The sequence below is a fragment of the Bacillus rossius genome, chromosome 8 (assembly GCF_032445375.1).
Source record: "Bacillus rossius redtenbacheri isolate Brsri chromosome 8, Brsri_v3, whole genome shotgun sequence".
In the NCBI taxonomy this organism is placed as follows: domain Eukaryota; kingdom Metazoa; phylum Arthropoda; class Insecta; order Phasmatodea; family Bacillidae; genus Bacillus; species Bacillus rossius.
In genome coordinates, this window is record NC_086336.1 from 18,502,472 (window position 1) to 18,516,952 (window position 14,481).

Consider the following 14,481-nt stretch of genomic DNA (forward strand, 5'->3'; position numbering starts at 1 on the left):
AATCAGGAGCACACTGAGAAAACCATCATAATATTGGCAAGAATAATCAGGAGCACACGGAGAAAACCATCATAATATTGACCAGATTAATCAGATTAATTTTAATGTTGTTTTGTCTCTAGTATTTTAGTAAATTGTTCTTGATTTGACTAGCGTATTATTCTAACCGGTTAATGTATATAAACGAGTCCTAGACAGCAGTACTCTCTGTTTGTTACTGCCGTCGACGGTGTACGGATCACCTAGTTTGTTTCTTCTAGTGCATAAGTCGTGTAATTGCCTGTTATTGAGACTTCGATGGCATCTTTACCGACTTTAACGTCGTACTCGATGGAGGATGTATCATCGACTACGGGAACCATGACGTCGGCGCCGACGATGTTGGAGCAGATCCCGTTGGCAACGCCTCTGACAACACTGGAGGAGACTTCGATATGTGCTGTTCCACCATCAGCTGAAATTTCATCAGCTTTGAATACTTCAATTAATGAAGAGCGTACTTCGCATCAGTGCAAATACTGTGGTGCATCATTTACTATCACCTCAAATGCTCGCAGACATGAAAGAAGCGGTTGTTCTAATAATGTTCAAAGAATAAAATTTCAGTGCAATAAGTGCAATAAACTAATTTCACGTCTCGATAGCTTACATCGTCATTATAAAAAATGCTCTGAGACGTATAATGAACATGGTTATTGATTTGACTCATGTGTTGTACCGGCTAATGAAACTATATAAGTGATATGAACTTCAGTCCGTCTCTGGCTGCGGTGATGACCGGATCGGATAGACATTTAAAGTCATGTAAAAGGCTTCGTCCGTACAATAAGAAGACTGTTTGAATCGAGGAATCCAAAAGGCTTTGGTAATTTGTCAGTGTTTTTTTTGTACTTGTAGTAGTGTATTGAATTTATGTAATAAAATTTTTTTAAAAGAACTTGTGGTGTATTTAGTATTTTATTTAATTAAAGTTGTTTTGTATCGGCCAAGGATCGAACCATGGACCTTCGTCGATCCAATGAATCATTATATGGATTACAAATTTATTTAATGAATTTTGGATTTTTTCCCACTTTTCTAGCTACATTATTACATGATTTCAAGATGGTGGTCTTGATGTCTGATAGGATGATGGTAGTAGATGATTTAAAGTCTCTTTACGAATGTTGAACATGGTTTATTGAAATTATTATTTTTTACATAAAATTAAACATTATTGCATCGATCGGGTATCGAACCGAGGACATGAATCGATCGAATCAATATGTAAGTTAATGAGTGATTTATTTAATGAATTTTGGATTTTTTCCCGCTTTTCTAGCTACATTATTACATGATTTCAAGATGGCGGCCGAATTTTAAGATGGCGGGGGCACCTCCGTAATAAATGATTGCTGCACTGTAGCGGGTTAGAATAAAATTATCCAGATGGAAATGTACTCTATAATACAAGTGACACACACAGGATGGCGTACTCCGGCAGGTGGTGGCTCCTGGTAGCATGTACTGAACATAAAATGTCGGATCCATGATGGTCGACAAGGACAATATCTAATTTCAAGGACAAAGTCAAATTTCAAGGTCAAAGTCAAATTTCAAGGTCAAGGTCAAATTTAAAGGTCAGGGTAAAAGTTCAAGGTCAAGGTCAAATTTCAAGGTCAATGTCAAATTTCAAGCTCAAGGTCAATTTTCAAGGTCAAGTCAAGGTCAAATTTCAAGGTCAAATTTCAAGGTCAAATTTCAAGGTCAAATTTAAAGGTCAAGGTCAAGGTCAAAGGTGTGGTGACCAGATAATTATACTAACATGGTATCAGCACACTCTAGCGGACGAAAACAAGATGGTGATCTCCAGCGGACGAAGACAAGATGGCGGACGTGTCGTCATACCAGCTGACGATATATATGCTTTGAAAAAAAAGTGGTAGGAGTCAGTCTGCCTGCATCCACCATTGAGGAAGGAGCCTGTCGCCATTTTTAGTTTTTTTTGCACTCACCGGGTTCGAACCGAGGACGGTGATCGATATAATTAATCAGAATTCGAATAAGTTAATTTTTTGATGAATTTTGGAATTCATCCCGATTTTCTAACATAAAAATTGCGGATTTTCAAGATGACGTCCAAATTTCAAGATGGCGGACGTGACGTAATGCTCACTGGCGATATATATGCTTTGAAAAAAAGTGGCGGGAGTCAGTCTGCCTGCAACCACCATTGAGGAAGGAGCCTGTCGCCATTTTTAATTTTTTTTTGCACTCGTCGGGTTCGAACCGAGGACTCCAAACTCCGTGTCGTAAATGAATGTTTTTAAATATTTTTTATTAAATTGTTATTATTTGAATTTTTTTATAATTTTTAAAAATAATTCATTAAAATCGGATAATAAATAAAAAAGTTAAAGATGGCGACCTGAACAAAAATTGCAACGGTGAGGTCATCATCAAATATGGCGGAAAACAAATCGCCGGAATTTTCGAGAACACAATGACGTCATCCAAGATGGCGGATCCAAGATGGCGGATCCAAAATGGCCGCCGTGGTCAAGGTCAAGGTCACATCCATCCAAGATGGCTGCCGTGACGTCACAATCCAAGATGGCGGACACCGGCTCCCGGCTCCACAGCCTGAAGCCTGTCCCAGCTCCGGCCAAACTATACTACTGATGCTATATAGGGCAAAAAATCAATGCTGCACTGCTATGATCACTTCTTTCCCGTGACTGTTCTATTGCTGCAGTGCAGCGCGAGCAAGAAGTATACAGCGCACGAGTGCCAGCCCCTATACAAATGTTATAGAATAGAGAGACAAAAGTAGTGCCAGCCAGACAATTTGGCTAGCGCGAAAAATAAAATACATTTCGTGCATGCGCAAAAGCGGTGTAATTCCAAACAAGCCAATCTAATCAGAAAATGGCGCTTGTGCTGGCAGGAGCTAACTTGTGTAAAACATTGAGATGTTCTGTTAAGTGCTGTTGGCTGCCCTGCATAAGCATTGTTCTTGACTCTGTGAAATGAACTTTCACTCGTTCGCCATATTTGTTTTGTTTGAATTTTACATTTCTAAACTGTGAAAAGTGATGTTTGCAGTAGGCATTTTGCGTTAAATTAAATGTTGTCCGTGAATTTGTTTACCGTTTGTATCTTATACTGTCGAATACGTACCGTTTTGTTGAAGGCCTAGTGAATTATAGTGATGATACTTAAAAGAGGTTATGGAGAGGCCATGGCATGAAATTTTGGCGTAAATTCGTTCAGTTGTAGTGTCAGTTTATAATATATGTGACCTGTGTGTGCATAGACGTCTAAAAATAACTGTGCTGCAAAACTCGGCGAGGAGTAACAAGTACGTGAAAATAATAATTTTGTACTTTTTGTAAGATGGGTCGCGCAGGAAGGGGAAAGACTAAGTTCAAACACAGATGGACTGAAGAATTCAGCTGGGTTTCGCCATGCCCTACAGATATATACCTTGCACGCTGTACATTGTGTCGTGTCGTTTTTAAAGTCGATAGTATGGGCAGGCAAGCTGTAGTAAGCCATAGTAAAGGCATGGAACATAAGAGGGCATTGAATGACAAATTGAAAACTGTGTCAATTCGTTCATTTTCAACTCTAGCTAATAAGTCACAAAGTGAGGAAATGTGTTCCAGTGCTTCCACTCCTCAAACGTCTCACTCTACAAAGAATATTTGCATCCAAGATTTAAATGCATTAGATGTAAACTCAGATGTGCAGCAACAGGTGAGTAGTGTTAGTATGAAAGATTTTCTAGCAAAGGACAGCTGTACAAAAGCGGAAATTCTGTGGTGTTTGCAAACAGTAGTATCGCATGCTTCACTGAGAAGTGCAGCAAAAAGTGTGAGTTTGTTTACACTTATGTTCCCAGATAGCGAAAATGCTAAGGGTATGCAATTGCAGAAGTCGAAAACTTCTTATGCAATAGTGTATGGGCTTGGATATTATTTCCATGAAGAATTAATGCATGACGTAAAAAATGTTCATTTTTTTGTGGTGGGTTTTGACGAGTCTCTGAATAAAGTAGCCCAGAAACAACAGATGGATGTATCTCTTCGCTATTGGGACACTTCCAAGAATCATGTCACCACTAGATATTTGAATTCAGTGTTTTTAGAACACACTGCAGCATCTGACTTGTTGAATGGCTTGAAGGCTGCCTTGGAAGGTTTAGATCTAAATTGTATCTTGCAGTTGTCAATGGATGGCCCCAACGTAAATTTAAAGTTGCAAAGGGACATGGCTAAAGAATTAAGACCAGGCAGAGAAGATCCTAAAATTCTTGATATGGGTTAATGTGGCCTTCATGTTATGCACAACAGTTTCAAAGCTGGCATCAAAGGAACTGCTTGGAATATAATTGAATTTCTGCGTGCTCTATACTATCTTTTTTAAGATGTTCCAGCTCGCCGTGCAGATTTTGTAGAGGTTTGTGGCGAAAGAAATTTTCCATTGAAATTCTGTGGCATTAGGTGGCTGGAAAATGCTAATGTAGCAGCTAGAGCAATTTCAATTTTACCTGGAATTCGCAAGTATGTCACATGTGTTGCAGGAAGTAAGAAAGAACCAAAGTGTCATAGCTTCCAAATAATTGCTGCTTCAGTAAAAGACAAGTTGCTTCTAGCCAAGCTAACACTTTTCCAGTCTCTGGCCACAGAAATGGAACCATTTTTGAGGGACTTTCAAACAGATGCCCCAGTAGCACCTTTCCTCTACGAGGCAATTGTTTGTTTGATGAAAAACATTATGTTCAAGTTTGTGAAGAGGGACATTATTGAAAGTTGTCAGCTCAAGGATATAGATGTAATGAAAAAAGAAAATCTTATTAGATGTGAAGAAGTAGATTTAGGATATGTTACATGACAGGCTCTTAGGAAATGTGATGGAGCCAACCAGAAAGAGCTCTTACTTTTTCGCAAAGATTGCAGAACTTGCTTTCAGCTTCTTGTGGCAAAAAATATGTTTCGGTCGCCACTTAAATTTCCACTCACAAAATCTTTGCAGTGTTTGAATCCTGCTAATATAGCTGCTGGAAATGGTGACTGCTATCTTTCTTCAGCTTTGGAAATTTTAACTGAAGGCAATTTGATAGCAGGAATTAATACAGCAGATGATATTGCCAGAGACTACAAAGAATTTTGTAATGATGTACTAATCAAAACAGAGATTAAATCTTACAATAAGTCAGATACCCTTTTAGATTCTTTCTGGATGATGCTTCTTAGAGGTTCAAAGTGGGAAAAATTGAAATCTTTTGTGCAGCAACTGTTAATACTTTCACATGGAAACTCACACTTTGAAAGAGGTTTCTCGGTGAATACTGAATGCCTCATTGAAAATATGAATGAGGAATCACTCATCGCCCAGCGTTGTGTTTTTGATGCTGTTTCTGTAGCTGGTGGTGTAGAGAGAGTAGAAGTTACAAAAGCAATGATAAACTCTTACAGACAAGCCCATATGAGGTACAAACAAGCTCTTGAAAGAAAACGGAAAGAAGAAAATTCAAAGATTGAGCGTCAAGAAAAAAAAGTGAAGGTGGCAAGAGAAATTCAAGAATTGGAATCAAAGAGAAGAAAGTTAGTAACCGACACTCAGGTGGAAATACAAAAAATTGAAGAGCAAATAAATAAGCTACAAAAGTAATTTTAGTCTTTAAAAATATTTTTTAATCAAGTGTGTGTATTTTTAAAATATTATTTTCTTGTCTGCATATTTATATTAAACTTTGGACAGAACTGCTGTATCATCAGTTTTATACAGACAATTCTGAAGGCCTATCTTGTCGAATTTTGCATTAGTCAACTTGGTGAGGTAAGGAATTTCATGAATTCTTAATTTTTGTGTTTTATATTATTTAGTGCAACATTTGTGATTTAAGGTACTTCCTTGTGTGCAAAGTTGTAATAAAATATAGTAACTGAATGCTTTAATTTACTAAACAGGCTGATTGTCAATAATAGTAATCTACCACTTAATATATTTTGCAGTAATTTTGAAGTTTAGAGGTTCGCTTGAAAAATGTCTTTTCTTTATTACTTACAATTATTGGTGTTATTCAATGTAGAATTAAATATAGATTAGGATTGTGAAATCATGAGATTGTATTTTAGTTCTTTATATTTTAATATCAATGTTTTAAGATTAGAAAAATTACAGTGTAAATAGCCATGTTTACATCTGAGGAAAAATGTTTATGAAATTGCTGTGTTTCAATGTGAAATTAAATGTACTTTAAGATAAGTATATATATAATGATATACTGTTGATTTAACTATACGCTATATATAATGGTACATAGTAGGAAGTTTTTTTAACTGCGGACATACTTGCACTATTATGTTCAGAAGTATGTCATTGAGTACATTTTGACTTACTGAAAACAGATAATAAAACATAATTAAGATACATAATTGCTTCTACATATTCTTAAACTGTATTTTATTTCACATACTAACAACCTAAACTTTAGTAGTAGGCCTAGGCTACACTTCTTTTCTGAAAGCACTTGAGTTAGGTGTACATGGTCATATTTTTTTATTGGTCAACAATTAATTTGTTTTAGTAAGTAGATATTTATTACCTGAAATATTTGTTAAAGCTTAAGTGCCATTATTTAAGGTTAGTAATTTTTTCTAACCATAAGATTTTTGGCAATTAAAATTTTTTTAAGACAATGCATTTACAAGACGTATTTTTATTTAACTTATAAAGTTTAGAAGGATAGGCAAGCCTGTACTTGAATACTTTAGGGAATGTGGGAAATGTACTGGAAATGTACTGGAATTTGAAACTAGATATTTGCTGGACACCCTGATAGCGTTTAAGTTGAAAGTGCAACTTAAAGGATGTCAGCTATTTTTGGTGACCTCCCGAACAGTTACAAGGATCCTTCCAGAATCACCGATGCAGACTATGGTGAGAGGACACGACGCCTGCGTCCTTCCGCGCATCTTTGTGTCCTTTCAGGGGCTTGTGGCGCTATCTTTCAGTGAAAATGTGTAACGGCAGTCTGTTGCTTAGCCAGTCAGCTGATCTCAACATCAATTTACGTTTGTATATTACTGCCAAATGATTAATATTAATGAGTAAAAATTAAAATATGAAAAAAATGTTCAACTAAAAAAAACTGCCGCATAAGTACTTCTTTGTTAATATGCCAGATAGTGTTAGCGTCGCGAGAATTCGGATATCCTTTCACGGCTAATTTCTCACTGAATGCAGTCTCGAAACTAAAGGCTACCTTGGTCCAGGTTGCATCGGCACTTTTACTCACAGTACGCACTCGTTTCATTAGACTTTTTAGCTGACAAGTAAAAACACAGACTAATGTGTAAAATCTAACTATACCTACTGTATTTAAAAATAAATGTATGTCACTGTTTGTTGACATGTGTACAAACCATTTTGTTACATATTTTTATATTCTCTTACTTAATTTCATTTTGAATTTATTGCTCTGAGCATAGGACCCTAGGCCAGTAGATTAAAAAATATATATACATCCCAACACGTTTTCCCCCATCGAATGGTATTTTTTGAAAAGAAAATATTTAATATGTGATTTATTCCCAGTGCGTAGAATGAATGTTTTGTAAAATAAATTTGTGATACCGGGCACACTCAAATATAGATATAAAACAAAATTTATTTTTTAAATCTTGAAACATTATAAAAATAAAATAAATGAACAAGGGTTGTGGAAGATACCCTGTGATATTTTTATAGTCAGCTTTTGTAGTCAGAGCTACGAATACTTCTTGGATTTTGGGTTGAGATCATGTACGAGGAAATTATGATTTTTCCGCCCACAGGAACAAATCACAGTGCGACTGTGGAAACCCGTTATACTGCCCCAGGCCTTCTGTCGTTAATCGCCATTGAAGATGGCTTCAACATGGCAAGTCAAAACGTCGGGAAACTCATAATTTTCTCTGATGTCTCAATTCAAAAGCCAAAAAATAGTTAAGAACCTGGGATATTTTAAGGCAATGAATTTCAAGAATATGTCAGTATTCCTGACATTAATCGAATGTTTGAGACGCTTGTCGCCATGAGGCACATATCCTTCGTTATCTCTTCATTCCGACGGTGGAACGGAAGTGCGTTTACGCCTTTGAATTACGCACAAAAAATTAATGTTTTATTAATAATTGATAAAGTAATTTATCTGCGGCTTTCTAAAGATTGGAGACTTTCCGCAGACTTCTGAAGCTAGAGGGGAACATTTGAACGGCTCCAGTCGCATCAAAAGCACTTCATCGTGAAGTCATATTATTGAAAACCAAGTCACAGTCAAAGTTAATAGCCTTTGAAGGCTTAAGACGAGAAATTTGTTTCTTCATCAACGAACTAGCTCAGAAAGTAAATAGCATCAAACTGAACGGTAGTTACAGAGAAATGGCACCAACAAAGTGGACATTTGCGTGTCATAATTAGAGTGTTTTCCTCATAAAAGTTTCGAATTCAATGAGAACTTTTTTAAGTCTTAGGTAGAATCCACACAAACATTAAACGTGAATAGTTACAGAGATAAGCAATTGCACTAAACAAAGCAAGCACAGCGTCCTGGCTATGATGTACCTAAACATAACTCCATTCCTTTGTTCATTTTTTTGTTTTAGCTTGCAAGATATTAATGCCGCTGTTGTTGGTAAAGTTAAATAATAAGGGAAAAAAATAGTTTTTACAGAATAAAATTCATAAGGAGGCAAGAATTTCAAAATTAATTTCGGAAGTGCGCCGTGTTGTTTAAAGCGCAACTCCGCGGTGCAGACATAATGAACAAAATAAAATAATTCAGGCAAAATCTAGTCGAAACACGCATTATCTTATTTATTGACTTATTGTATGACGTTCTGAACTGACAACGGTAGTATGCTGTTCAGAGCTTCTGATTGGCCGTAAACGTTTATCGCAATGCACGATTGCAGCTAGTTAAACGGGACCACACGAAGTTAGACTGTTATGTATAGTACTGTCAAATACATTAGAGATCTAATACCGGACAGCTCTAACTAACAAGCACAGGCAAGAGTGTGAAAAATAACCTAGCGGCAATAGGTGCGACTACAAAAATATTTTATTGATAAAATGTCAAATTATATATAATATTATTTGGTGTTAAACATTATTAACTGCTTTTTAAAAATTTTAATAACAGGAGGTTTGTATCGCCCATGAGTCTGTTTAGTGATTTTAAAAAAAGTTTCTCCAAGAGGAAAGGAAATGCTACATTGTTCACACCGGGCATTACGTCTGCCGTCAGTCGGACTGACGATGGCGTGACTACTACGCCAGGTTGGAGCGGTCCGGTGTTAGTTACCTGCGCGAAGTACTCCTCCGATATGCGGAGCGCCCACTCGGTGCAGATGTGCACCGGCTTGGTGGGGTTGGACACGTCGGCGCACTTGATCATCATCCTCCTGATGTGGGCCACGGTCTCCGGCGAGTAGAGGCCCGTCACCTCGTCCGCCTGCAGGTTCTGCGGCCGAGCGGGGACACATCTCATCTCCTCCGCTCTCACACAAGTATCTTGTAATACTGCGATGCTATGCTGTGGTTATTTTTACACACGTACACCACGTGTTCCGAGATAATACCGAGTATCTCTCACAAAATGTTGCCGCATAATTTTATATTTTAACTAGCTGCCCGACCCGGCTTCGCACGGCTATACTAATGGGGAAAAAATAAGCCACATCTCCCATTTACAGTAATGGTAAATAAAAAAAAAATTCAGTGAAAATTGATTACAATGCTGTATAATGTGCCCACTACCGCCACACCTCCCCCTCCCACTCCCGCCACACCTCCCCTTCCCACTACCACCACACCTCCCCCTCCACCCCCCACCATCACCACACCTCCCCCTCCCACTACCACCACACCTCCCCCTCCCACTACCACTTGCAAAATTTCAACGGTGATGAGGACTGCACTAACAATGAAATAGCCGTTGCCATAGAGACGAATGAAGCATCAACAAAGCAACAGCCGTTGCCATGGTGATTTCCTACCAAAAACTGGAAATAAAAAAAAAAATTTAGGGGTGGACTACCCCTAACATTTAGGGGGATGAAAAATAGATGTTGGCCGATTCTCATAGATACCGGATAAGCACAAAAAATTTCATCAAAATCGGTCAAGCCGTTTCGGAGGAGTATGGCAACGAAAACTGTGACACGAGAATTTTATATATAAGATTGATGTGTCATTCAAGCATATCATTTTTTTTAAAACATGAAACACAAATAAATATTCAACCATTTGACTTCATTTGTCAAATCATGCACAGTTTATACTGGAAAACTATTCAGGAAACTGTTTACAAATATGCTAACTTTAACTATTGGAGGTGCTGGGACAACACAAAGCATAAATTCCCGGGCAAGAATACGAACCCAGAATTACTGCGAACACTGTTTTGTAGTGATACAGTTGTTTTCATGTAAATGTACAGATTTAAAAGTGTCTGTCATTTTACATTAACATTCCTGTTCCATTTACAAAACAAAAATGACAGACTTTTGGGCCGGGTTCATGTACCGCGAGAGAAACGCAGCAACCCAACAAACGCCAACACACACAAATTTCAATGAAGACGTTTTCAAAAACTCATTTATAAACTACGCAACACGCAAAAACGTAACTCAAGCATCAAACAACTTCCAACTTCTTGCGTTTCGGCTTGCATTTACGACTTCCAAATTTGAAGTCAAGATTGTTCCGGAACTTTACACTACAAAGTCGTTATGTGTATAGAAAGTTATTTTATTACATAGGCTGCATGACGTTTTCACTTGTTAAAATTTCTTACAATAAAAATTAAATTACTCACAATTTCTTTTTTTTTGTAGTAAACATGATAAACAAAAGAAGTACGGGAAGAAATTCGTTTTCTAATGTTTTACAATTTCAGTTTGAAGGGTTTAGTGATGTCTTGCGACTTCCATGCTTTATGTGTAACCGTAGTTTTCTTGAATTGGTTGCGTGTTTCACTGTTACATCGTTACGTTTCTTGTGTACTCCATGAGCCAGAACTTATGTTGGAACAATGACAGCACGACGGAATAACGCGATGTACGCGACTCAAAAATGAAATAATAAATTTTCTAACCAACCACGCTCGACACAGATGTGACGCCAGCGCGACGAAATTTCGCAACGCGACAGATTTCCCGATCGAAAAGTTACGGGTGCGACGATGAATACTGAAATGAGCGTTAGAATTTTGGTTTTAGAGTGTCGGTTGGACATATGCATAGTTAAAACTATTGTTATATGTATATTATTTAAAAAAATTACTTAATTCATCTGTGAAATCTTTAAAGGGTTTCCACGCACTAAGCACGTGCTAATACTGTTTATATGTGTGTGTGTATATATATATAAAATTCTGATCGAATATCACAACATTAACGACTATTGAAAATTTTTTGAATCAAATTTTAACATGCTGTAACAAGCGCGGGAGACAAGGGTGTGACGCACGCCAGATACCCGGGCGCCTGGCGGCCACGCATGAGCACTGACGTCACGCGTGAATTCCTTTGGGGATTACAGGGGCTGGGCCTCGCCACCACCCCTGCCCCCGCGCCCTATTTCTTCGGCGCTCTTATCCATCCCCTGGTGGCATGTGAATTCCGCGTGGAGTGGCGCGAATAAGCGTTGTTATTCTGTATGCTTCGAGCGCCGGGTCGATTCGTGATGACACGACACATCACAACCACTCCAGTAGGCTCCACAATGACTGACAAGGGTATAAAAGCGGTGTATCTGGCCTCCGCGGGAGTTCCGAGAGTGGAGTGAAGGGAAATGCGAGGTCGGCGAGTAGTGCGCGAGACCCCCTCTTGACAGCGGCGCAGGCGCGGAGCGACGGGACCGTGAGAGTGCGACTGAGTGGCGCGAGACTGTGTGTGTGAGGACAGGCGCGAGGTAAGGGGCGAATCACTGTCGAGCCTAGCTCCAGTGAGGGGTGCGAACTGTGGAACTTAACAGACATTCTGTAATGAACGAACATACCTTTTTAAGTGCTAGTGATTTGCGATCAGGCATTTTAAGTGCGATTATTTAATTAGTAATTTAAATATTATTAGTAAATAAAACTGTATAAAAATTAATTGGGGTTCCTTACGAACCAGTTTTCTCCACTCGTAACAGTATAGTGAAATGTTTTTCTCACTTCACAGGAGTTCAAGAAAAATTGATCCAAACCAAATTTAAATAGAAAAGGGAATAATATATATGTAGTCATAATAAAAAGGTGTAAAATGAAGAAAGTTAATAAAAATACTCTGAATCCATTTTCTTAAACCAGTTAATGTTAAGTTTGAAAGTTGTATTGTTGATTTGATTATATACATAAAATTAAGTATAATTAATAATTTTAAATAAAATTTACTGATAATTTGTTGAATATTAAAACAATTTGTGAATAATGTTGTAGAAAATATAAATTTCTTAATAAATCTTTTTAGCCTCAGTTTTTTATAATAATTTTATTTTTAAAAAATTTGAAATGCCTCGAATCGAATATAAAATTATTCATGAATATCTAATATCAAATAATTTACGAACATTGAATATTTATCGAATACCCTCAGAATCCTGCACAGTGATTATTTCCACGTGGCTGTTGCAGTTGCATTAAAAATATTTCTCAGTAAACATGCCAATCTACTAAAAACTTGTAAGTGTTGATGGCTATTTCGCACGTACTAATAGTAAGAAACATTTGTATACAACCGATTATTTTCCGCTTGACGCGCAGGTGAAAACATCACGTTCATAATAACGGTGTATTTTGCTGTCGCATCCCGTGCTTCGCGTCGCGCCATTGTGATTACAGCATTGCTGAAACCTTTAGTTTTGTTCAACTACTAACTGTGGCGAAATTTCACTTCTCGTAGCTGACCACCTAAATTAGCCTACATTGCGAATTTTTTTTTGAAAAGGGAACAGAAATGCCATGTAAAATTACAGATATTTTTACAGTTGTACATTTACATGAAAACAACTGTATTTCAACAAAATAGTGTTCTAAGTAATAATATTCGGATTATTACCCGGGGATTTATGATTTGTTTTGTCCCAATACCTCCAATAGTTAGTTATTTGTAAACCGTTCCCTAAATAGCTTCTAATATTTACTGCGCTCATTAATAAGCATAATAAATCCGAATTAAGTCAAATTATTGAATATTCTGTTATATTTTCCATGGTTTAAAAATTGTTCTTGAATGAAACATCATTTAAAATATTAAAATATGTGCCAATGTTTGAAAGAAATTCTCAGTATCATCTCAGAAAACGTATTTCACACACGCAAAAATAACCATTTCCATGGATTTAAATTGTGTATACTATATCCATGATTAATTGCCATGAATTTTTCACATATTATTTTATCGCTAAGTAATTGCGACGTAGAAGATAGTTATCATGTTATTTCTCAATAACGTTAAGTCAAATATTTGTATGGGTACACCGCGCCTACTATTGGAATAGTCAACTGGTTACGGACATTTATAACACCAGCCATCTTTTAGTGGACCGTTAATGTTTTGTGTTCCAAACGATGCTACGGATTTTTTTTTATCACAATACTGAAAGAAACGAGCTTGATAGCTTACATCTGCAATTTTGCCCACAAAATTGTAATCATGCTTACAAAACCTACCGAAATTTACGCTTTGAAAATCTCCTACACTATGTAATAAATATTAATGAAAAATGGACGTAACTTATTCTCGGCAGAGAGATAATGAGAGACGGTAACACGCAATGATGTTGGGGAAGAAATCGGTTGTGGTCAAAACTAGTATTTTAAATGCAATATTATATAAAATTCAAACAATAACAATACTATATTAGTATTTTAGAACAGTTTATTTATACAGTTAGTTTTATAAAATGTTATATTACAGCAAAAATTTTACGGTAGTTAATATTACATATGATATTAGCTACATTTAAAATAATTTTTTATGAATATAGTCTGAAGTTAAGTAAATTGTTTTTTTTTTTTTTTTAATATCTCATATGTTACGTGAATAACTTTTAGCATTTTATATGTTTTAATGTTTACTATTTTTATACTTTCTAGTAATTATTTTTATTTGGTCGTATCGTATTTGTAAGGTTGTTTTAATTTTCTTGATTATTGTTTTTATTTAGGTTAACTTAATTATGTAAGTTATCAATTTGCATATACTATGTAAAACGGTAAAGGGGTAAAGTGCAAGATAAGGTGGGCATGCCTTAAATTTGCCACATAAATTAAGACAGGAAAAAAATTCTAATGACCCATCTTAGCACTTTCCTGGAGTGATTTTTGGAAACCAAGGAAAACAGAAATCAATACGGCCGGACCCGCAGTGGCGATACGCCCCCCCCCCCCCCCCCATGTTATGAAATAATTTACAAAATATCGTGAAGACAGTATGGTACTGTGCAGGGGCGCAACAACTA

General features: G+C 36.8%; 1 protein-coding gene across 1 annotated transcript in view; it reads right to left on the minus strand.

The window, feature by feature from the left end:
• The window catches only part of LOC134535262 (3',5'-cyclic-AMP phosphodiesterase 4C-like), a 128,623-nt gene that overhangs the window by 48,110 nt on the left and 66,032 nt on the right, over positions 1–14,481 (minus strand). The window contains exon 11 of the mRNA XM_063374334.1: positions 9,335–9,493. Coding sequence (XP_063230404.1) covers positions 9,335–9,493 — 159 coding nt within the window. The remainder of the gene's footprint in view (positions 1–9,334; positions 9,494–14,481) is intronic.